Source organism: Papilio machaon, chromosome 2, assembly GCF_912999745.1.
Source record: "Papilio machaon chromosome 2, ilPapMach1.1, whole genome shotgun sequence".
NCBI lineage: Eukaryota > Metazoa > Arthropoda > Insecta > Lepidoptera > Papilionidae > Papilio > Papilio machaon.
Genome location: NC_059987.1, coordinates 8,189,919 through 8,214,325, shown reverse-complemented (window position 1 = coordinate 8,214,325; position 24,407 = coordinate 8,189,919). Strand labels below are relative to the sequence as shown.

At 34.5% G+C, this 24,407-nt stretch overlaps 3 protein-coding genes and 1 non-coding gene across 11 annotated transcripts in view; 1 reads left to right on the top strand and 3 right to left on the bottom strand.

Annotated features, from left to right (window-relative positions):
* The window catches only part of LOC106716924 (myocyte-specific enhancer factor 2), a 47,800-nt gene extending 36,316 nt beyond the window's left edge, over positions 1–11,484 (top strand). The window contains exons 2-9 of one of the 3 annotated variants that reach the window (XM_014510593.2): positions 1,901–2,046; positions 5,518–5,655; positions 6,980–7,045; positions 7,831–8,119; positions 8,284–8,513; positions 8,862–8,986; positions 10,085–10,254; positions 10,715–11,484. In XM_014510593.2, coding sequence (XP_014366079.2) covers positions 1,993–2,046; positions 5,518–5,655; positions 6,980–7,045; positions 7,831–8,119; positions 8,284–8,513; positions 8,862–8,986; positions 10,085–10,254; positions 10,715–10,839 — 1,197 coding nt within the window. In that variant the 5' untranslated portion in view covers positions 1,901–1,992 and the 3' untranslated portion in view covers positions 10,840–11,484. Of the gene's footprint in view, positions 1–1,900; positions 2,047–5,517; positions 5,656–6,979; positions 7,046–7,818; positions 8,120–8,283; positions 8,514–8,861; positions 8,987–10,084; positions 10,255–10,714 lie in introns of all 3 variants that reach the window. The other 2 variants (XM_014510592.2, XM_014510590.2) reach the window with 2 other exon arrangements.
* Positions 9,702–9,773, bottom strand: Trnah-gug. Its single transcript has one exon. It is a non-coding gene; the product is annotated as a tRNA-His (tRNA).
* On the bottom strand, positions 11,447–19,193 carry LOC106716850 (ionotropic receptor 21a). The gene is made up of 10 exons (XM_045681504.1): positions 18,213–19,193; positions 17,878–18,080; positions 17,673–17,804; positions 17,429–17,590; positions 17,052–17,293; positions 16,800–16,940; positions 16,278–16,473; positions 15,646–15,841; positions 15,001–15,432; positions 11,447–11,608 (listed from the first exon to the last, which is right to left on the bottom strand). The coding sequence occupies exons 1-10, from the start codon at positions 19,041–19,043 to the stop codon at positions 11,447–11,449; spliced, it is 2,697 nt and encodes an 898-aa protein (XP_045537460.1). The 5' UTR covers positions 19,044–19,193.
* Positions 19,194–19,931: 738 nt separating this feature from the next.
* The window catches only part of LOC106716919 (mucin-5AC), an 81,239-nt gene continuing 76,763 nt past the window's right edge, over positions 19,932–24,407 (bottom strand). For 5 of the 6 annotated variants that reach the window (XM_045682820.1, XM_045682831.1, XM_045682825.1 and 2 more), the window contains 7 exons: positions 24,247–24,342; positions 23,587–23,777; positions 22,509–22,734; positions 22,011–22,303; positions 21,694–21,838; positions 21,184–21,382; positions 19,932–20,984 (listed from right to left, as the gene is read on the bottom strand). In XM_045682820.1, the coding sequence (XP_045538776.1) occupies positions 20,826–20,984; positions 21,184–21,382; positions 21,694–21,838; positions 22,011–22,303; positions 22,509–22,734; positions 23,587–23,777; positions 24,247–24,342 (1,309 nt within the window). In that variant the 3' untranslated portion in view covers positions 19,932–20,825. Of the gene's footprint in view, positions 20,985–21,183; positions 21,383–21,693; positions 21,839–22,010; positions 22,304–22,508; positions 22,735–23,061; positions 23,288–23,586; positions 23,778–24,246; positions 24,343–24,407 lie in introns of all 6 variants that reach the window. The other variant, XM_045682822.1, reaches the window with a different exon arrangement.

Here is a 24,407-nt window from a genome sequence, read left to right as displayed (position 1 = left end):
CTGTTATTACTCATAGGGCGGGAAAATGGTAATGCTTGATTAAATGCAAGTGCTATGGAACGAGCCACCTATAAACACACTGACCCGGCACCCTGCACCCTGCTGCCCCATCCTCCCCACAGGGGACAAACCCCACAGGCAAAGAACGCACACAACGACCTGCTTGTAATACTTACAGTACAAGTTTCATTCGTGTACTGAAACCTTCACACTCACACATTGGTATTTTACGGGGAAAAATGTTACACTTACAAACTCCAGTTGCATACGTATTTCCCCCTACCTACCCCATATCACACTGAAAGCAACAGATTCTGTGGCGTTGCAAGCGATAATGTAATTGATTTATCGCAACAGAAAAATAAATGGAGGGCATTTAAATAGCTTAACTAGGTAATAAATAATCTTGAACTACAAAGGTTGTTATTGTGTTCTGTTGACGGTACTTAATATAAAATATTTTTAATACTGAACATTTTTATAATTATGTTAATTATAGAAACTGAAAGACGTCACATGTGCGTGCTACCTTTTATAAAACGGTAATGTTATAAATATTTTGTAAAATTTATACTATCATATTTATTATAACGCTCAGAATAAAAATATTATATTTTTTTTAAACATATAAATTTGTATACTGATGATGTATTTAAAATATCCAATATGAATTATATCCAATATACCAGTAACTAGAATACTGATCCATGGAAGACAATTAGTGATAATATTTTATTAAAAGAACTTGGTGTACCTTTTTATTTTCCTGTCAGTCAAGTGACGTAGCGTGTTGTGCGTCTAGTTGAGGTTTAACGTATCTACTGTAAGGGAAGCAGGTGTATATGACATCTAAATTACAAGTTTATTATTTAAAGCGTATGTTAATTATTCCTTTCCGAATTATTATTTAACAGACATTGCATGTATGTCTACGTTATGTCACGTAAGTTGACAAATATCCAAGCGTGATATTAGAAAATGCTAGAACTATATAAAGGTAATTTTAATTTAAACACTAGTTTTTAGCTGCGACTCCGTCCGCGCGGAATAAAAAATAGAAAACGGGGTAAAAATTATTTTATGTCCGTTTCCTGGTTCTAAGCTACCTGCCCACCAATTTTCAGTCAAATCGATTCAGCCGTTCTTGAGTTATAAATAGTGTAACTAACACGACTTTCTTTTATATATAAGATTAGTAGGTATATTTGTTATTTAAGTGTTATATCGTTAGGAACAATTAAAAAAACCATCAAAATAACATCATTATCTAAAGATATACAAAAAATATTATCAATATCAAATAAAAAATCATATTTAATATCCATATTGCCATCGTAACAATAAATGCGTCAATAAAAGTTTTATAAATACGCCAGGGCAAAACCATTATGGGTAAATTACAAAAGTCGAGACAATTTTCTTCGGCGACGCAGAACTTAGTTCCGAGACCATTATTCATTCGACAAACATATCGAACAGTAGCAAGTTGTCAACATTACCCTATACATAATACATCGCACGAGACGGTACACACGGCGGCACAGATTTGCATAATGACCCCCACTATATGCCCACATGACCCCGTTTTTTACCTAATCGGCATACGGCATCGGTGATTGGTTTTGTTTCTCCAACATTAAAATATCTTGTATTCGACACTTCATCTCTCAATGACTCAAAACGTAATATAAAACCTATATATGCGTTCCGCTACATCTGGAAAACAATTTAGAATTTAGATCATAAAATAGGTTTTTTTTTCAAACATATAAATGCAAATGAATGAGATATCAAGATAGCAGAAAAGACCTAAGATGAACCTACGATTGATAAGATTCTGAAAGTCTAGTTACGGGACCCAAATGCCAAAAGTAATTTTTTTTTTTATTATTGTTTACAGATAGCAGCTGTTGACGTCTACAGTAGCAGACCGCTAGCCGGCCACGTATCACTCGCCCCGCTCCCTACACCCCCTTCAAGATTGCTGCCACCATGGGTCGGAAGAAAATACAAATATCCCGGATCACAGACGAACGGAATCGGCAGGTTTGTTTACTTTCAGATATTCCCAAACTACTTTCTCATAGACCCTTTCAAAATTTTACTAGGAAAGGTGAACACTGCTTTTACCAACTACCTCTTTACTGCAACTAGTGAACCCAGCCGGGTGTTCCGTGGACAGCAGAGAGTCCATCTGGACCATTTTAAGAACCACTGACTAATATCTTATGTTAAAAAGTAAATAATTACAAAGCCTTCCTTAGTGAAGATTAAATCTGAGAGGTTATTGAAAGTAGCTCTTTCAATAACTTCAGCTGTGAGCTGCTAGATTTTATTATATACTAGCTTTTACCCGCGACTCCGTCCGCGCGGATTAAAAAAAAATGCACACAAGATAAAAAAGTTCCTATGTCCGTCTCCTAGTTCTAAGCTACTTCCCCATCAATTTTCAGCTAAATCATTTCGACTGATCTTGAGTTATAAATAGTGTAACTAACACGACTTTCTTTTATGTAGATAGATTCTATGATTACGATAGGTTTGATTTTCATCCTGAAGTAGAAATATGGGTTAAGTCAATTAGGTTGTTTCAGTTTCAACAAGTTTCAGCTTTCAAGTTTACATTCCAAACCTTTGTTTACGATAAATACTCGTATCTCGATTAATAATATTATATTCTACTAACTTATATAGTTTTGATCTCTCAAGTGATATGTATTTATTAACCATGCTGTAAAAGCTACATGAAATTTAAATATTTTAGCAATAATTTGTCAGCACCATTTATGATCATCTTATCAATTTAAACATGTCAACACTCATTAAAAAATACATTTTGCCAAATTGATAACGAAACAGTTATTAACAAATTTAAATATTAATAAGTTAAACAAGATCGTTATGGTAATTTATAAATTAAACAAAGCCTCAGTGACCCAGAAGTTAAGATATGGATTTGTGAAACTACAGTGCCAAGTTCGATTTTCAATCTGTTCCAATCAGTTTTTCAATTTTCATATGTGCATTTAACCAACGTTATTAGAATGAAGAAAACATGGTATAATGCATATATCAGCGAAGAATTTCACAACGTTATTAACTTATTAACTAAGACCTAGTCACCCCTATCTTAGGATAGACTATCCTTTCGAGTTTCGAGCGAGAAAAAAAAAGTTACCTATATAAACTGATGATTAATTTATAAATTGATGGATAAAAATAAATAAAAACAAAAAATAACCTTAAAATTAACTAATGTAACAATTAAACATTTAGTGCAACTATTTCATGACAATTAACAATACTTAAGCGCAAAGTTTTATCTGGGGAATATAAACGAACATACAAGGTTGCAAAGGGTAATGTGACCTCAGCGTCCCGCCAACAGATGCGGTCCGCTCTCCCACTGTAAAACATTATCGCCAAGGGACAATGACCGCTCCCGTTAGTAATTTATTAATTATACGATTACACTTGTACAGTATTAAAGACCAAGTTTACAAAGACCTCTCTTCCTGTTATAATCATCCCTATTTTCGTATGTTTTGACTGAACGCAGACGGCGAAGAGGATCTGTGTTAAATGGTTTTGTAATAGGGGAGTCAGACTGAAATTATAGTTGTGAAGGTCATATTTGCATTTTGACGGTCGCTTTGACCCTGAATTTACGTATGTATACTATTCCATCGTAGTCATACTATGTTTTTGATTACAATGTCATACGTATTAGCGTAGATGAAGCTCGTATAACGTGAACTCTATTTGAAAAGGGTTAAAAATTATATAATCATGTAAAGTGTTATGAGAGTTTTCGTTATTAGGTACAATGTCGGAAAAAATATTTGTCCATAAGGTGGCACTTACAAGATTTTCATTAGTGATTATCTATATTTATTAATTTCTTTGTTTTACTATAAATGTGTGATGGTATTTAGTGCCACTAGAATGAATTAATCTTTGATTTTATATCATTTTTATTATACGTATTTAAAAAAATAATACAACACTTAATTATAACATAACGAATTAAAAAAAGTTTATCAACACCTTGACAACAAAATAACGCATCGCCAAAGAGATAAAACAGCGGTTTGCATCGACTTTTTGTTTTGAGGAAAACAAGACAATATTAAATTAATTGGTTGTAAATAACCACAAAATGGTATCACCAACGTGCATAATTGCGTGCTAATGTTGAATTTTAAATCGTAATGCGTCGAAAAACAATAAAGATCCTCATTAATTTTAATAATTGTCCTTGACCTAATAAATATTACTACAGTAACTTTCTGTATAAAGACTTTCTTTGTCAACAATTATTGCGTAGCCTTTTATCATAATTAAATAAAAACCAGAAAGAATGTAACGCTAATAAAAACTGAATAACCGTTTTATTATTTTCATAAACTTTTGCCGTTAAATGCCGCATTTCGTTAAAAAGGTTTTATTAGAGTATAAATTTGTTAAATACTGTCGCGAATTTTTGCAAATCATAAAAGTAACGTGGGAATTTAATGTCATATAAGGTTGCATATTTTCTTTCATGCTTATTAAGCTGTGTAGAAAGATTTCTGAAAATGGAGATTTTGGGCAAATATTCGCGAATAGCGGTTAATATTTTGGTACATGTTGATTATGTGTGGCAAAATTTTGCCATTAAATAAATCTTAAAAAGAAATTTTGAATTTAAGAAACTTATAGACAAGTTTACAAAACACATCATCTGCCTGGTCTTATCCCACTCACGTGGGGTCAGCACAACCTTAAAGATTTGGCTTCATTTTTTACGGCCGGTCGCCTGCCTGATACCAACCCTACGACTACCTCCAAATTCTTGAAAAAACACATATAGACTAAAATTATATGTTCAATATTGTGAAGTGGACATAATTTTTGTTATAATGTTAACATTGTTATTTAATGTTCAGTAACATATTAATGTCCAAGTAATTTTTATCTTTACATCTAAAAAAATATTCCATTCAATATACATTATAACATATAATTAATTTTGTGGTTTTTAAAATTTTTATAAATTTTTGAATTTTTGTATCATAACATGTCATAAAAGTTTTAACAAACTTCTTATCTAAAATCAATATTTAAAAATATTATATTTTTTGATCAGTATCAAATGTACTCAGCATAAAAATTTAAGGTTATATTTACCTGATAGTTAGGTACCTCAATTATTAAATCGATAAACTCCATAAAATATGATATCATGATCACGTAAAAATATTATTAGTTTTACACTTATTTCTTTGATTGGCAGTATTTATATAGGTATTTAAATTAAAAGGTAAACAAGCAGTGTGATCTTTCGAAGTTATATTCGATTCCCATATAACAGCAACACCAGAGAAACTGTAGATGCTTTTTTCATTTATCACTTAAATACATTTTTTTAACACAGTCACGCTTACTGAATACATTCCCATTTAACTCTTATTGGGCTTGTGAATTCTTACTATTAGGTATCAGATGAGAATAATCAAAATGTTTTCATACTTCCAGGTGACGTTCAACAAGCGCAAATTCGGCGTGATGAAGAAAGCGTACGAACTGAGTGTGTTGTGCGACTGTGAGATAGCTCTCATCATTTTCAGCTCAAACAACAAACTCTACCAGTATGCCAGCACCGATATGGACAAGGTAACAAGATCAATAATCGAAATTATTTACATTGAGTTTTTGGAACCAAGATCCCTGTTTAAAACATATCGTTATCTCTTCTTTATTAAAGGAAACGACAAGGATGATTATATGTTTTGTACAGAGATTTTAGTCTCAGTAACCAAAGTTAACATGTCAAAGATAATAAAGTTAAAAATCGAACTATAGGACAATTCAGAAAAGAATAAATCGAATGACGAATCAGTGTTTAAAATCGATCAAACACACAAAATAACTGAGAACACTTGAAACGTAAGAAACTCAAATTAAATTTAATTTAAGGATTTAATTAGAGGTAGCATTAGTTTTATTAAACTTTAAATAAATTAAGTATTATCATCATCATCAGCTCACTAAACGTCCCCACTGAGAGGCTCGGAGTCTGCCCCAAGTTAGGAGTGACTAGGCCATAGTCAACCACGCTGGCCCAGTGCGGGTTGGCTACACTCATATAATTGAATTCTTCTCAGATATGTGCAAGTTGCATCACGATTATTTATAGTATGTTACACGAAGTATTATATTTGATAATATTAAGAAAATCTTGTGATAAATAACTGGTTGAAATTACAAGGTATCGGTTTTCAAGTCAATTTAAATCGTCTAAGTAAATCGTAATGTATAAAAATGCTACCAATACTTAAAGTAATAATTTAACTTTTAAATGATAATAGCAATTTAGCCGTGTATGGGTTTACATGAAATTCGCATTTAAAGATATCACTAAAAACTGTGTTATCAATAAAGTTGGTTCTTTATATATACTATAATATAGTACTATTAAGAATAAAATATTGCTTAAATAGTAGTTTTTAGGTTGGTCTTAAGTCTCCAGACGTGAGAACGACATTCGGACTGACACGACAAATGCATTTGCATAATTTTGTTTCTGTCCTTTTTGGATACTTTCCAAATAAATTGCTAATTAACGAGTCAATTACCCTGATAGGGCATAATTCTTCTACGAACAAATACTGAGATACAAAATAAAAATAACAAAAATGAACTTAATAGTATTAAGAGTATCCTTCTTATAATATTATTTCATATAAATAAAAATGATAGATTTGTTTGTTTGCGAAGAGTTAATTGTGAATATAACTATTTTTTTTTAATAAATATTGTACTTAAAATATTATGCAATGAAAATTTAAACGAACCTCTTTGAGTCAGTCTTGTTATACGCACGTCTTTTGTCGGATCATAATCGCCATATGCAGGGGCTTCTAAAAGTGTCCACAATACAATTACTGGTTTGAATGACGTGTGAATGATGTTCATGGGTGCTGTTGTGTGGTTGCAGGTTCTTCTCAAGTACACGGAATACAACGAGCCGCACGAGTCACTCACCAACCGGAACATCATCGAGGTACATTAAGTACGGCGTCATCTGTGTGCCCGTGATCGCAATGCAATGTCTATGCAATATTGACTTATCCCATTAACCGCGCGCTTTTACTTACACAAACAAACCTAATGCATATTCAACATTTATTACTAAAAAAATAGTAAAAAAAAACACTCCGTATATCTCCACACTACCGTGTATTCCAATGAAGTAATTAAGTTAATCACGTATACGTTAGTGTACCGACCAGCATGCCAGTTTATTTCCTGTTAGAAATAATAAAAAAAAAGAAAAAACCAAACCAAAACACCAGACCCTCGTGTTTCGTACTAACAGTTTACGACTAGACACCCCAAATGTTTATGTTGTTTTTTTTTTCGTTGTTCAGCATGGGTTTTGTAAATATGTTTGTGTTTATTTGAATTAACCATTCCTACCTACCACGAGTCCGTGATGTGATACAAGGGTAAAGTCAGTGTTGTATCATTGCATTCGACACTACACACATATGTACGCTAAAAAAATTTCACGTACAATTAAATTAGAGCTTAGTGTAATTTAATTTTTCTTACTTTTTTTTCTAATTTTATTTGAAGCACTCTTAAACCCTCACTACATCCATAGAGCAATAAGCAAAGCTTATTTCGATTGTGGAACGATTGTCGTAGAAATAAAAATACTAATATGGTTTGTATAGAGGGTGTTTCTAATTAATGCATGCGAAAACCCACCCATATAGTATATACGATCTTGGCTCGTCAAGCCACCTGAGCTGGTTTCGCTGACACTTACAGGCACTCACGAAGAAAGAGCATAAGAACGGAGTGATGTCACCGGACAGCCCGGAGGCCGAGCCCGAGTACAACCTGACACCGCGCACCGAAGCCAAATACACGAAGATCGACGAGGAATTCCAAATGATGATGCAGAGGAATCAGCTTAACGGCAGCCGAGTGGGCGTGGGAGTAACGGGCGCCAACTACAACCTGCCCGTGAGCGTGCCGGTTGGCAGCTACGACCAGTCTATGCTGCAGGCCAGCCCCCAGATGCATACCTCTATCAGTCCACGGCCATCGTCTTCGGAAACCGATTCTGGTATATACTTTTCACTCGTCTTTTCTTCCTATGACTATAATATTTTATTGTAATAGAAAAATACAATCGGTTGAGATTTTATTTTGTTTTTTCTGCCTTTATGAAGAAGAAACTCGTATCTCCTTTTTCACTAAACTAACTTCAAAATTCCCTGCAATTTCTAGTATACCCCAGCGGAGGAATGTTGGAGATGTCAAACGGGTACCCGGGATCTGCGTCGCCGCTAGGTGCGGCGTGCACGCCCTCGCCCTCCCCCGGGCCGGCGCCCTCGCCGCACCGGCATGCACACAAGCCGCACCATGCGCCGCATCACTCGCCACGACACAACAACCTGCGCGTCGTCATACCCGGTGCCATGCCGCCGCCGCAGGATGACATATCATACACCGGAGAGGTGAGACAACTAACAACCACCTACAAAACGAAATCGAATATAAATAGTCGTGATAACGAGAGGAATAGTCGAGAAAAAGCATTGACTAGATGATATAGAAGAGTAAATGGGATCAAGTTAGAGTAAACGAAGTAAATTAAGGAAAGAGGGTATATTGAGTAACGGTGAATTGATAGTATATTATTACGATGAAAAACTCAAAGTGAACTTAAACATTTGCAAAATTTCAAATCAGAACAAATTAAATTGATCAAGGCGAATCCTTATACTCTTTGTCAACTTCGAATCCTGTCTTTCCATAGTGATTATTCCATATTAATTGTTTAAATTATTTCTCTTTTTTTCCAGACACCACTCAGCTACTCAGGACTCGGCAATTTCGGACCACAGGACTTCAGCATGACCTCGGACATGGGAATCGGACTATCTTGGGGCGCGCACCAGTTGCAGACACTACAGCACAACAGGTACATGTCTGTGCCCAATCTTTTTATATCCAACATAACTATTATCCATTAATCACGCTTATAATCATCTTCATTAAAAAGCGGTGAGTCATAAAGAGCTTAATTACTACGTGCTTTCCTAGCTTATTACAACGCGTGCAAAATAACATGAGATTTTCTTGAAATATCACGCAACATGATCACGTAATGCATTAACACAAAGCCAACGCACAGATTCATACCTCATGTTATTATTTACCAGTAAAATTCATACTAATCCAGGGACAGCTGGTTACAATCCATTTCTCTATTCAGTTGTTATTCACACATATTGTAAGAAAATGAGACCAATAAGAACTTTTGTAATTTCTTATGTTAACAATAATTAACATTACCTTTCTCATTTCGAATAATATCTATACATTTGAAAAATGTACCCAACGTTATGTAACTTTATACCGATTTACATGTGAAATACTGTACAAAAATAAAATTATCTCATTTAGCTGCTTTTCATCGAGTTCATTTAATACATAATTCATTGCATGAAAATATATTCATTATAGTATTAGAAAAAGCTCGGGAATAAAGATTTTTTTTACATCTTAAATTAAAAAAAATTATAACAAATATACCGACCCTACATCGAGTGGAATATGATGAAACATAATTATTTTACGCAAAATTTTAAATCTAAATTAAAAAACCAACAAAAGTTGGCTCCGCCGTAATAGCTTTTCGCTGCCGTGACCAGGATTCGAACCTGGGTTACTACGGCCACAACGTAGGGTCCTAACCACTAGACGATCACGGCTATCGGAGCCAGTAATTGTACATTGAATTTTCCGATCTTTTAGTATTATTGAGGTTAAACGCGTTCCGCTCGAGTACTCTTGTTACGTGGATTATTTTTTGCTTAAAACCTAGACGAAAACATTGTCGAAAAACCACAACAGATTTTGTTTAAAAGCAATTACTTTATCCAATTTAAGCAATGAGATTTGAAATTAAGTTTTGTTAACGTAAAACCTAACACAAAAACTGTTTTAATTCAAGTTACTTTAGTTAAATAATGTTTTTAGCACTATACATTTAAGACGATTAAGATTCAAGTTTAACCCGCAGTTTGCCGGTACTGGGAGGTGGGGGGACGCCGCCGCCCGCGCCGTCACCTAGCAACGTGAAGATCAAAGCGGAACCGGTGTCGCCGCCGCGCGCTCCCGACCACCTGCACCGAGCACAGCTCGCACCCGCGCCCGCACCGCAGCCTGCGCATCTTTCTGGAGTCATCGATGGTGAGATCAATTCACACATAACACCCCTAACAATAACTATACATAGACCTAACCTAGGAATACTTTAACCGACTATTATTTAGACTGGGGCGGCTCGCCAGGTTAAATACCAAGACCACATAGAACAAACGCGTCAAATAAAAGCGACTCCGCGTTTCGTCTGATGAGTGTGCGTTTCGGAAGCCTAACTTTAGTCCCCTATCCCTTCCCACTCTATTCTTATAAATAAATGATGTGAAGGGGAAATGGATTTGACGGAGGAGGAGACGCATAGGAAAGGGATAAATCCTTTTTCTGCCCTTTTTCTCCTCGTCGTTTAGAAAGGTCGTTAGAGGTAATTGAGAAAGATGTGAGGTATTCTATGATTGCCAATGGTATGATAGCATTGTTTGTTACGTCCTCGACAAGGAATCACTTTTTCAGTTAGACTTTCCCATAGAGTTAGACATATTCGTTTCAGGTTCAGTAACATCAAGCAACATGGGCTCGCCGGCCGGGCAGGACATGCGGCATGCGAACACCGTGCCGCTGGACTACGAGCAGCCGCACACGAAGAGGCAGCGGATCGAGGGCTGGGCCACATAGCTAGGCTACGAGGCCTTCGGCCCCTGTCCGAGGCCCCTGCACCCGCACTGCTGAGCGCCCAGCCCCGGCCTCCGACCTTCGGTACCGTCCTGCAGTCCTACGTTCGATATCGCAACCCACTCCCGCTCTTTCCCTCGGTGCTGAATTCGAAGTGTAACAATGTTAAACTATCAAAAGTCTGACATGGTAAGGTGCATCTGAATTGAAGGTGCTCAAAATTGATGGCACGGTTCGCGTTTTGGACATTATTAAATTTCAAAAGCTCCGTCGGAAAGGAGCCGATGCTAAATGTATCCTTTCATAGAACGAGTCGATGTTGAAACATAAGAAATGCTTAACCCTTCTTTAATACGTAATTACTATTACTGCACGTGCAAGTACACTAAAGAGTAAGATTTAATGTTAAATTTAAGTACAATGTTACAGATAAATGCAAACTTCTTGAACAACTTTTTTGTAATATTATAAACGTACATAACGTATACTTAGATCGCTGTATCCCATGTAAATAGAAAACATTATTTGTACAATCCGTGCCATTGTCTGTTTAGCTTAAAATTTAGTCAATTTAAAATTAGTAATAGTAAGTGAAGACAAACACTGAGGTTCAAGTGAGGGAACTGTCTGTGAGCAGCCGAGTGACGTAGTCCGAAGTAGTGCGTCGTGGCGACGTAGTCTGAGGTAGTGCGAAGTGGCGACGTAGTCCGAGGTAGTGCGACTTGGCGACGTAGTGCATAGCAAAGACAACAGTGTGCAAGTACGTGACAGACTAAAAAAAGAATGTTGACATTTGTGTTAGTGTTTTAAAAGTTTTTTTGTGCCATTTTAAATATATAATTATAGTGTGACATCCGAACTTTGAATCTTTGTAAAATTAAGTAAGCGTAGTCATCACTGAAGATAATAAGTTATATGTATTGGAAATTGTATGTATAGACATATTTATACATGAGAACATAATAATATTTACATAATATGTATACAAGTCCCGTTAGGAACGAATGTTATGTAATATACATAAGTAGATAATGTTAACTAGAGTCGATATGGAGGTACCACACGAAGCTTTAAAATTCTTATGAATACACTCGCACTGTAAGCAGTCTCGTAAGTGAACAAACACCGTTTACATTGTATCGTAAGTCGTAACACACTAGATCCCTGCAACTGAACTGACTTTGCCCTCTCGCTCAAACACAAACTTCTCACTAAAATGTGTATACACAGAAGGAAGGTGCGGGCGTTACTCATTGTCAGACCAAAAATCAAAGTCAATTTTGAATATCATATATTGTAATAGCGTACTTGGAAAGTACATATGTAAGTATTTAGTAGCTGTAATCGGTTACTATGTGAAAAGTTAAAGCTTGTTGTTAGAACATAGTATTTTGTTAATGTGATCTGAAGCTGTATCGATTTTATTTAACTCATAAGATATATTAATATATCCAGCTAATGATATACAATGTCAAATAATATAGCTTTACACAGATACACAAAGATATATATTTATCACACGAAAAATAACCTATTTTGGTACAGCACTATAAAATCACGTCCGCCCTATTTTTAGAAATTATTATGTAATCACTGTATCATACAATAATTGTAGTTATATATCAAGTATGTTAAACAGCTTATATATAGATATATATAATTGTTTATTATCATTGTTTGCATCATTATTGATGTCGCTTGAATCACTTGTCCTCCTTTTCCTACAAAAATTCATCTCAGAATTAAAAATAAATGTTTTTTTTAAATAAAACTAATAATCCTGTGATGGAGTTTTGTTCCGTGTTATCATTGACCCCTTGTATCTGTTCACTGTAGTTGCCTTATTCACGGTGCCTAATGTGACCATTTTATACGATATTTGTACTTATATATACTGCTTGAATCTTTTTTTAAAATACCAGATAATTTAAAATGTACAATGTTATTGTTATCACCAAATTGGTGTCATTATTAAATTATTAATGTATTAAATACCATTGTCTTCGTGGTTTCGTCGTTATACAAAAATGTTGTTAGTTCGGACGAAATTAAATTTGTCTTTGTAAATATTAAAAATATAAATCTTAAAAAATGTTTACATGAATTAGACGAATACTTCACATCACAGTAACAAAATTTTAATATTGTATTAGTTAAAAATTGTACAGGGATGTAACCAGTTTTGATGTTCAAAAGTCTGAACGAGTATAAAATGTATTTTTCGCATTGTAAAATAATATACACGATTAGTTTTGTAAAATCTAAATTAAAGTATTTTAATACTTGAACGTAATCGACGTTTTTCCCTATTGCGGGAACTATATAAAATTCATGTACACTTTAAATATTAGAATAAAATTGTTGATGTGATAAAACAATTCTAAAAATTTCAAAAAATTCCGTTACCTCCGTTTCGGTTATCCGTTCCTAGTAATTTGTTGCAGTAGAATTCCACTGTTGTTACATTGCTCTTTAACAAAATACAACATACACTAATACTTGTATCGCGGCAGTGAAATTCTATAGTTACAAAGATTGTGCATTCTAGAAAATTGCTCAAACGTTAAGTTTTGGTCGTATGAAATCGTTTGGAAATGAGCCTTGAATTTTTCGTTTCCTAAGTAGCTTGTTTCAATACATAGTTACCTACCTATCAAAGATTCTGATGCACTGATCAAATTGTTAAGCGATGTAAAAACTGGTGTTAATACATTTACTTAGAAATAGCGTCGATTAACAGATGAGTTTATTTACAATGAAATGATGTGACTCATCTTAATCGAAGTACATGAATTCTTCACGTAAGAAACATAAGGCGTCATTAACTTCAGGTTCTCACTGCTGAAGCACATGTATTAAAATCTTGTCATCTCTCTTAATCTCTTTTGTAAAACAGAGATAACTATGTTTTTGTACTAGTGTTTCTTCAGTGGTAACTCAAGATGACGTTAGCTAGTTTGTCGACAGCACATAATATATGTTAACTTCTTGTATAAAATATTTGATCAGTAAGCTGGTATTGGGAGCATAATTTCCGAGGTTGTGAGCTTTGCTATCGGGAATGATTTCACATTTAATTAATTATTAATATTTAAATATTATTCATTTGGACGCACAACCGTGTTGTGTGTTATTGTAAAAAAAGGTTTGCTCGTTTTGTTTTTTAGATGTACCTACATTTGTGCATGTTTACCTTGATCGTTCCGCTGTGTACCAATAGCAAAGGGCTATTTACCTTCCGTTCAGCTTATAGAATGATAAATTTGTTGCATTTAATAAAAGGTAGTCATAAGTGTATATTGTTGGAGATCGCTTGAGATTTTGCGCGGTAGTTTGAAGCCACGCCCGCCTCGTCTCTTGCTATTGCTCCACAGCCATTCTTATGTACGACCCGAATAGATTTTAGATGTACCTATAAATACATATCCTTATTGAATACTCAAGTCGATTTCACAGTTTGTTTCGTAACATCAGTCGTGCAATACGTAATGTAACAAATGCTTAGGTAGGTATTAGGTATACTTTCGTTTGATTTTACAACAAATCGAAATCTTGTTGTATTTTATTCGATATTTTACTGTTAGTGTCGAAGCGGTTGCGACTTTTCGGAACCGTTTCTTGGGAATTTAAGTCATATTGTATAATTATTTTGTAAGTGTGAGGCCGGGCCAAATATTGCATTACGATGAAGTCGGCCGGCAACTGTCTGCGGTCAGCAAACCTGCCAGCCAGTCAGTCAGCCAGCCGACTCTGCCCTGTATAAAGTATGAATTGTGAACATCGGCAACATCTCAGTGGTTGATTGATATTTTAATGTTAATGGACAGTGTTAGAAAATTGTTATAAATTATTTTGATGACTGTTCGAACGATAATAAAGAGTTGGATGTCAAGATTGTATGTCATTTACTTATATCATTTTACACCCACGACTATCTGCGCAAACTACAGACTATATAAATCAAACATGATTTATTTCCTAGTACTAATACTGAAAAAGTCTACAATTAAACTTCAATCACATTTATTTTTTAGCCGACTTCAAAAAGAAGGAGGTTTTACATCTAAATTTTTCTAAATTATCTTAATTGTAATTTAAAAAAAAATCACAAACAATCTAATTCTAAATGTTCACAAATTCTCCAAACGCAGTGTTTGTTTTTACATTTTCAATCTCAAATGATTCTTGATCTTTCCGATAATCCATTTCAAATATGTCCTGTACTTCTTTATCTATATCAGCAGAACTTGATTTCGAACTAAATTCAAATAAATTAAACTCATTATGTATAGTAATACTTTCTTCTGAAACATTGATAACTTGACCGTTCAATGAATCTGTGGATTCACTAGTATTTAAACCTTTTTCTCGGATACCAAAATAAGCATTATTGGGTATTAAATTTTCTGAACTAACTGAAGTAGGTTTTGTTCGTTTCATTGTACACTTCCTTGAACAACCTCCCATCCATTCACTTAAAAGAGCCCCACCAGCTATTAAGAAGCCAGCGCCAAGAAGAAGAAACATTCCTTGTGTATCTTCTAGTGTCAGTCCTTTCTCTTGAACTGAATTTACTTTTTGAGACACTTTACCAACCTGAAATGTTCAAATACATCATGCCTTAATCTATGTACTATATGTGCAAGTCACTTTTTATTCGTTGTAGATATGTATGTAGAAAAAATGAAGTAGTTCAATAAATTTGAACCCTCTTACGTCATAATTAAATCTATAATAGTCTATTGTGGTCTTGTATCTTGTGATGTTTCTGAACTAGTTAGGATGAACTTAAAACAACCGATTTCATACCGATAATCTGCCAGAGGAACTCCGTTGTATTTCCCAGCGGACTTCATCGACTATTTTATTTATGATTCCGCTCTGCAATAATCTATGAACATCGCTGCTGAGCTTGTCATAGTATACGGAGTTCCGAGGAAAGCCTAAAGCTACTTGAAACGGCGCAAAGCATTCACTTGATATGTGAAGCTTGGCACGTTTTGAACTGAAAATTAAAACTGTCAATTAGAAGAATAAGGGCCTGTTTCACAATGTCCAAGTAAAGATAAATAAATAACGAATAAATTAACTAACTCATAATACTTCCTGTCAAAATAGTTTGCTTTTCTTAGCTTATTGAGAGATTGAGAAACACCAACGACAACTTTATTTGACCAATAAATTCCAATTAGTTTATTCAGGACTTACTTGAACATTGTCAAACATGACATAAGATAAATACCATCAGGAAGACTTCAATGGCTTTTTTTTACCTAGAAGTCGATTTTTTCCATAAAAAGACAGAAACTGATTACAAATGCGTCACATTTAAGACCCTGGGAGAGCTTATGATTAGCAAACTGTCGACTACCGTGTTAAAAATTACCTTATTAATATTTAATTAAAAAAATCTACTGTTATATAATTCTTCACAAACATGCCTCATATCAGTAAAATTTGCCAGAACAATATATTCGAGCTCAGCTTGTGATCCTAAAAATGCATACGGCCAGAAGAACGCCCTTGTAACATTTCTGATGCCGGACTGCACATCTGGTACGTATTCTATTTTCTTAAAAAGTCTGTTTGTGTTAGGGTCAGAAGAATTTAGAAACCATGTTTCCCATCCGCCCCTATCTGTAAAATGTAAAGAGAAAACATATTTTAGATAGTACAATATAAGCTAATATATTTATTAAAATTTTATAAACCTCTTATTTACTTATAACATTACCAATTAATAAGGATTTGCTGCACATTCTTAGTTATTTAATATTTTGGGTGTTTCTCATTGGACCGAGTCATTCGGTCCTACGAGGGATACACTCAGTATTTCACATTATTTAAACTATTCATCATTTCTTACACACATACGAAGTTGTGAATGAATATTAATTTTAAAAAATAATATTTCGAAGCATATTTACCCAGGATTTTCATTATAAGTGACAACTTTTCCTTACCTAAAGTGCCTACTCTATAAAATCCAGCAAGCAATTGTTTTATGGTATCAACAGTATCTGGGAAAATTGGCAAAGTGACAAACGCTATTATACATCCAGTATAACAACTCGTTATTATTATTGTGAACAGCCAGTACCAACCTTAAAAACAAATTATTACAATAAAAAAATACAGTCGACTTGATAATCTCCTTCTTTTTGAAGTCGGCTAAAAAAGAAAAAGAAATTTCGAATACAGTAAAAAAGTTATACCGATAAGTAGTCTTGTAGTTATCTTCGTCGTCTTACTCCACGAATTTTTACCCACAAAAGTGAAACAATTCGTAAAAGTTCCAAAAACGTACCAAAACATATTCTCTACTTCACCTGAATTGTTAATCAAATGCCGTAAAGTATGTTTATCAGAAAAAGCAAGAGGGAAAATGGCGATCAAGTAGGTAAACGTCAGAGCTAACCATACATGCCAATGGAATGGTCCTAGAATTGCTCGATATCTGAAACAAGACTAATGGATGATTTGGTTGTCTTAAGGTTTAGACAATATAGCAGTTGTTGCCATTATCTATCATAAATAAAACGCAAAATCTCAAAAGTAGTTAAAGCCTAATAAAAATGGATGAAGTTCATACCTTGGTAAAGCAGTAGACATGAGTGTTATGAAAACTGCACAATCTTGCGAATGTGGAAAACTTAAATCCAAATTAAACAACCTTTCGCTCGTTACATACAAGCCTGCAGCTGCAATGTCCGCTCTATCCATCATAACTTCTTTAACAACAGCCGCACCTGGTCTAAATTGTATGAATTTTTATTTTCTTGTATCAATATATCAAATATAATAAATAAATATAATATAATTACAACTGTTCTTACCCCAAGCTTAAATCACGAGGTTCAACAATCTCGATCGAAAAGTTATTTCTTTTTGCTAACAAATTCAGAAGTTTCATCTCAATTCCATCCCAAGTTGTTTTAATATTACCGTCCTTGGGATCGATTATGATCCTAAATATTTAACAATTAATATCATATTTAGCTATCTTATAAGTTATTCTACTCGTATAATTATACAAATTACCTTTTAAATATGAAAGGTGGTTTAACTGAAGCTGCTACAGTGAATCGGTGACCGGCGTATCCTTTAGTCACTTTAGATGGAAATAAATTCACTTGCCTAGAAAATTTATTATTAGACCAAGAGTTTAGCACAACGGGTTTACTGGCACCTAAGCCATCAGTATACAATTCGTGTGTGTATAAAATATACGGCGCTTCCTGGAACTGTTGAAGCCAATAAATACTTGTAGAAAACACAAAACCATGCAAACGTGATTTCATGCAATAAAGCACAAATAAAAATAATACACAAATCCAAGCATAAAGTTCCAATAAGATGAATGTGTATCAAGTTACCGATTTATTGTCTCCTTCTCTTAAGCTTTGTCCAATTACGAGTAAATTGATAAACATCCTAGAGAGAGGACTGGCGAGAAACTCATGTACAGTCCATTGTGATGATCTTGCTACCACTATTACCTTACTTTCAGATTGCTTGCCCAATACATTCGCTATTCTTTTCACATCGGATAGAAATACTATATAATGCAGACAATATTGGCGAATTGTTAAAAGTTTTGGATGTTTTAATTTTATATTATCTTCAATATAGCCATGTGTAAAGGATATAGGAAAATTCTTCAAGAAATTTTCGAATAAATGAATCTCTTCTGTTTTAACTTTTTTATCATAAAGTATAACGGGAGTGCAATCTTTTAAATATGTGAGTGTAATATTATGAAGTAAGGATATAAGCGAAGGTCTGTGATCATTCAGATTCATTTCTCCTAAAAAGTTTTCATGCCATAACTCTTCTTTTGTTTTAGGATTTCCATGAAACACTGGATCTACTGCCCTCTTTACTGGACCTTTATTCATAGTCTTATTATCATTTTGAAAAGGCTTCCAATCGGAATAAATTTTAAATTTTCCAACCGTTCCTTGGATAGGTTTGTCTTTCCCAGCAGACCTTTGATCCATAACATGCTTTATTTTACTTTTTGTTAATAGTGACTGAGACGCGTAGAATTCTATTTGCTGACTGATAACTACGCTACAAAACGTAATCAAAAATGTTATGTCTAAAAACTTCATTCTGTACCATCGAGAGTGGATATTGAAATGTGTGAAATAAAACCTCGTTGTACCTTTATGTAGTGTTTTGTTAGACCTTGATACATAATACATCAGTAGTCAGGTGATATGATTGAGTTGTAATTTTTTATGACTTCATCGCTATCGTTTCGATCATGAATACTAAAAACTGATCAAAAAGCAATTCTTCGGACTGTATGAACTATGAAATATGCAACAATCAAAGACATTCAATGTACGGTGTAACACGAATCAAACTGTAATTCAAAACTTGTGACCACTACATAAAAAATCTAGTTTGTTTCGCCGCTATGTGAAATGAAATTTCTTTGCTACTAATGTTTATATCACTTATGTAGTATTACACTATAATTATAATCTATTTATATCTATATATTTATATTTATATCGGTAAATATTTTGAATATCCAAATATTAAATGAATAAGAACACAATGTATTATTTTTTATTTCAAAAGACAAAGATAAAAATCGTGGATCATCAGGTTGTATTTGCGTATGTTAAGCTCACTAAAGGAAGGAAATCATTGAAACAGAAGATAATTTGTAGCTTTTATTATCTAGTATCGATCACATAATGTTTTTACGAAAACATATTAATAAATCGATAGCAAATTACAATACCCACTTGCTCTAAACGACACTGGGCTCAATAATTGTCATGTCAGAGATAAATCGAAATAGCCGGGTACATATCAAATATAATGCTTATCGTACATCAAAGTGTAAAAAGGTATATCCAATTTTAAATACTAAACCTATATTTACAATAATAGTACTAAATAAAAAAATAAAATTCTAATTTTTAAATAGATTCGTAGCAAGCGCTTTTAACCACTTTAGTTGCTTTAGCATACCAAAGCTAAAATTAAAACTAAAATTAGGAATTTTTAGCGCGTATGCTTGTGGTTCCAAAATGGGTACAATTATTATTTTTGAATAATTATATTATGTTGAGTTAATAAATATGTAATTTTAGTTGTCGCGTAGACATGTGCTACATCAGAGCGATGTAGACAGACGTCTACGCAATGCTAAGATATTTGTAAAAAGAAATTTTAATAATACGCTTTTCCAAGTCAAGACAAACAAACGTCGCTTGCTTTAAGTCATTTCATTAATTTATGTTTTAATTCTATTTTTATTTTGCGAAAATTATAGGGATGAATTTAAATATAAAAGGTAATATGTGTGAAATTAACGGATTTAAGCGTAAAAGGCGTGGATTACCTTTTATTTACAAATGTCTTGCTTTAGATCAGCGTAAACCTATATTTAATCATATATTCAACACGCCGTTATCTAGATATGAAACTTAATTCTATCTCTAAATATAAACTAATACTATATTTACATTTAATTCAAAAAGGCAGTGTCAACTACAAAGCTGGCAAGATTAGAAAATTATTTTCTAAATTTTAATATGGCTTCCGTACGAACAGTCAGATCTTCATGAAACTGATACAAAGAATCTATAGAAAAAGAGAAATAAAATTGGCAAAGTTTTACAAACTTTTGTGAAATTAAACTTCATAGTTAATTAGAATAAAAGATACATGAGTATACAGGATGATTGAAAACACATAATATCACAGTTTCCAATACAAAACACAACGGTTAGCTAAAATAGAGCGAGTTTACACCATTATGTATTTCGAATAACACAAATTACATTGTTTTGGATCAAATATTTTTGTGACCACCGAAATCTAAATGGCACTCTGTAGCTGTTAAAAAAACAATTTCTATTTTCAAATAATTTACAACAGAATGTCCTTGCCTCGTTGGCTTATTATTTTACTTATATCACTTGTCAAGGACGTACTCGTTTTTCTATTAAGCTACGACGTTTGAATTATTCGTCGATTTCATTGTCGATGCGTGATGATTTAATGCCAGTCTTGCCTGTCCAGGGGTAGATCTCCGGGCACGGTTGGCACGTTCTCATGTATCTCACTCCCGATTTATGCCAGAGGTTGCAAACCTTTGGGTTGTTGCATTTCTTCGGACGATCCTAAAATGTAAGAATAGAGATTAAGTAGAGCTCGCTGGTAGCTAGAATGGTAGTTGTATCTTTAAATTATCTGCAATTTTATGTATGGAGTCCGTATGACTTCTACGGACTTGCACTCATGTGAAGAACAATCGCTATAAAAATTAATCTAATTAAACCATTTTTTTTTTTTTGGTTGACACTTGTTTGTATTACTTACAGGGTAGTTGCACTGGAAGGGCTGGAAGTTGTTGAGTCTAGAGATGGGCGTGGGGTCGCGAACCCATTGCAACGCCTGCCAGTTGGTCACAATCCACACGTCCTTCATCTTATTGATGTAATCGAGGAACATTATGAAACCCTCTTTGTGATGCGGCTGCGTGAACCACGCCGCGTGGTAGAACAGACCGAATGGAGCTCTGAAATACGTAAGTTTTTTGTATAAAATATTGGCAGATAATTTTTAATTTACTATTTTTTCTTTTAACCATTTCAACTAAGCTCTGGGTTTGTGCTACGTGGTCTATGATAATTGTCAAATGGCAAGGACTAGAACCCACGACCAGAAGGTCGGCTGTCCGTACCTTTAACCTTTAGGCTATTGGTGCTTCTTGTTATTTATTAATTCGAATTTTTACTGCCACACTCAGAGAGACCAAGACCCTTACGACAGATTTAGTATGAGAAATCTACTAGTTAACATTAAACAATTTTCAGTGAATATCATTACCTGTTCGTAGTATAATGTCTATCGAAGTTCTTGAGCAACATCTTGTATACGCCCTCGGCCTCGGGCGGGTTGGCGCACGCGTCGCCCATCGAGCACCGACCGCCGTTCAGGTCCTGCCACATCACCATGGGTACTTCCCAAACACCTGAAATTCAATACAATCAGATATTGCTTTTAGAATTTTTGATTTATCTCCAAAGAAGCGAATTAGTGTGTTTCTTAGGAGAAGAGTATTCAAGTTACTTATAAATACTTAGACAGTTTTTTACAGTTTTTTGGTAAAATACAGAAGAATCTAATTAAAAAGGTAAACTTACCTGGGTACGATTTAGTGGGGCAAGGCGGAATCATACAGTCATGGAACAACTTGTAGTCAAGAGTGTACGGCCAGCTCGGCGGTTTATTTTCATACACTGGTAGCGACGAGTCGTAAGTAAAGTTTGAGTCGTACAACATTTTGAACATTTTGTTGCCGCCTACAGAAAGGAAGGGGGCTCGCATACCACGAATGTCTTCCAATTTCACCCCACCATAAGCCGCCAAAATTTCCCTTTGTCCTCCCACTTCTCGGTTCCATTTCTTTTGAGAGAATTGTTCTCCAAAACTGTGACTGAAATTTGGGAACAGCTTATTAATTTTCCGTTGTTGAAATACGACAAAAGTTAGTATGCGGTTAAAATGGAAATAAATGAAAGTTAATATTATAAGGAAAATTTATAGCTATTATAATGAAGTATATAGAAATAAATAATATTAACATATAAAATGTGTGCAACTACTACGAGATGGTGCATTTATTATATTTCAAAACTTACGAGATTGTATGCGATGCCATCTCATGTCCCGAAGCGTAAAGGTTCTGTACTTGACTGTAATCGGTCCATTCGTGTGACACATAAAATGTGGCACTAATCGGGCAACCGTTTGGGTTTACGCGACCTTTCTCAAACAGATCCGAGTACAGAACTTTGTTCAGGTCGTTAACGGAATCGTCAAATGTCAGCAGGACTATCTGAGGCACACTCTCCACCGGTAAGTCACCTGTTTCGCCGCGGGGTGTAGGTAAATGATCGTGCATTTGGTTATTGGTACCGAGAGTGCCAGGAAGAGGTAATATACGATAGGTATAGAGGAAGGAAAAGAAAAACAAAAGAAAAATATTAATTAGAATAAAACCAAACATTGTTGATAACAAAACTAGTTATTTTATATATAAGTACCAGTATAGATGGCCAAGAATCGTTAGTGTAGTTGAAAAGCCAAACATTTTCTGTACTCATAATTGTTCAAATAATGTTCGACTTTTAGATTGTTGCAGAAGAAACCAAGATGCAGAAGGCCCAGTAGATGTAGATCTCGTAGACTTACGATATTGTGTGTGACGCAAATTCGTGGCCATCGGCATACAGGTTTTGTACTTGGCTATAGTCGGTCCACTCATGAGATACATAGAAAGTTGAGGATATCGGACATCCGTTAGGATTGACCCGTCCATTTTCGAAAAGCTCTTCGTAGTACATCTTATTCAAATCATTCACAGCGTCATCGAATGTGATAAGAACCATTTGAGGCACTTCCTCGACGGGTAAATTTCCTAAAGTAGCCAGTAATTTTAAAAGAAGTGCAATTTAATTTCAGAAGCGTGGTATCTCACAGTGGGCATCATAATAAAACAAAAATAATAGGGCTCTTAGTCAATCCACATTATCGTATCACGTAAACTGCCCCAGGACATAAGTAGTGTCCTTAGAAACAGGCAGATGGACTAGTGATTAATTCTTTGGAGATGTCCAGCAGTGGACGACATTTGGTTAATGATGTTTTATAATTTACACTTAGAAACTTCGACTAAATAAGAAACCTGAACACAATAACATTTAACGAATAACGTACCAGGAATGTCTTTGCCACCGCAAGAGCAGTCTGGTAAGAGGCAAACGTCTTTGCGGCACTTGGCGGCGGTCTTGTCTGGCGTGGGCTGGGGGTAGACTGGGGCAGGCCGGCGTGCAGGGTACGCGTAGATGTCAACAAACTTTGTTTCGGAAACGATTGCTGTAGAGGGTTTGAGGGTCGGGCGACTGCGGCTGCTCGGAAATGTTGATAATTAAAATTTTAGCAAGAAAAAAGAAAAGCTATATATTGATACTAGCTACATATTAATACATTATAAAAATGAAGGTAATAAAGATTTCTATACTTTAATTACTTTCGTCAATATGAATTTTAATTATGTGCAACAACGACCAAGTACTTTGTGATTAGTTGATGTTCCTCAGTAGTAATATCTGGCAAAACATCACTGATCCAGGACGACTTACCATCCAATGTTTCAATAATTCTCATTCTCAGATTTTTCACTTACGTATACTTATTTTCCTCGTTCCCTTGCTAGTTATTAGAGAGGTATTTATCATATTATTTTATGAAATTTAATGAGCAAATATGAATTTAGTTGGTATAGATTGTCGTTCCATATCAAGGGAATAAAGGAGAGTTTTGACTATAAACGCATGTATTACAGGAAGACTAATAAGAAAATGAATTCGTTCTAACGTTGGTGGTGTTCCTCTGTTGGTTTGTTGCTGCGGCGCCTCAGAGCCGCTCAGTGTGGAGTAATGTGCCGACCCTCGACCACGCGTGCTGCTAGGTCTGTCAAATTTAAAAGTATCCAATCAGTTGTTCGTTAAATACATCGACATTAGTACGCGTGAATT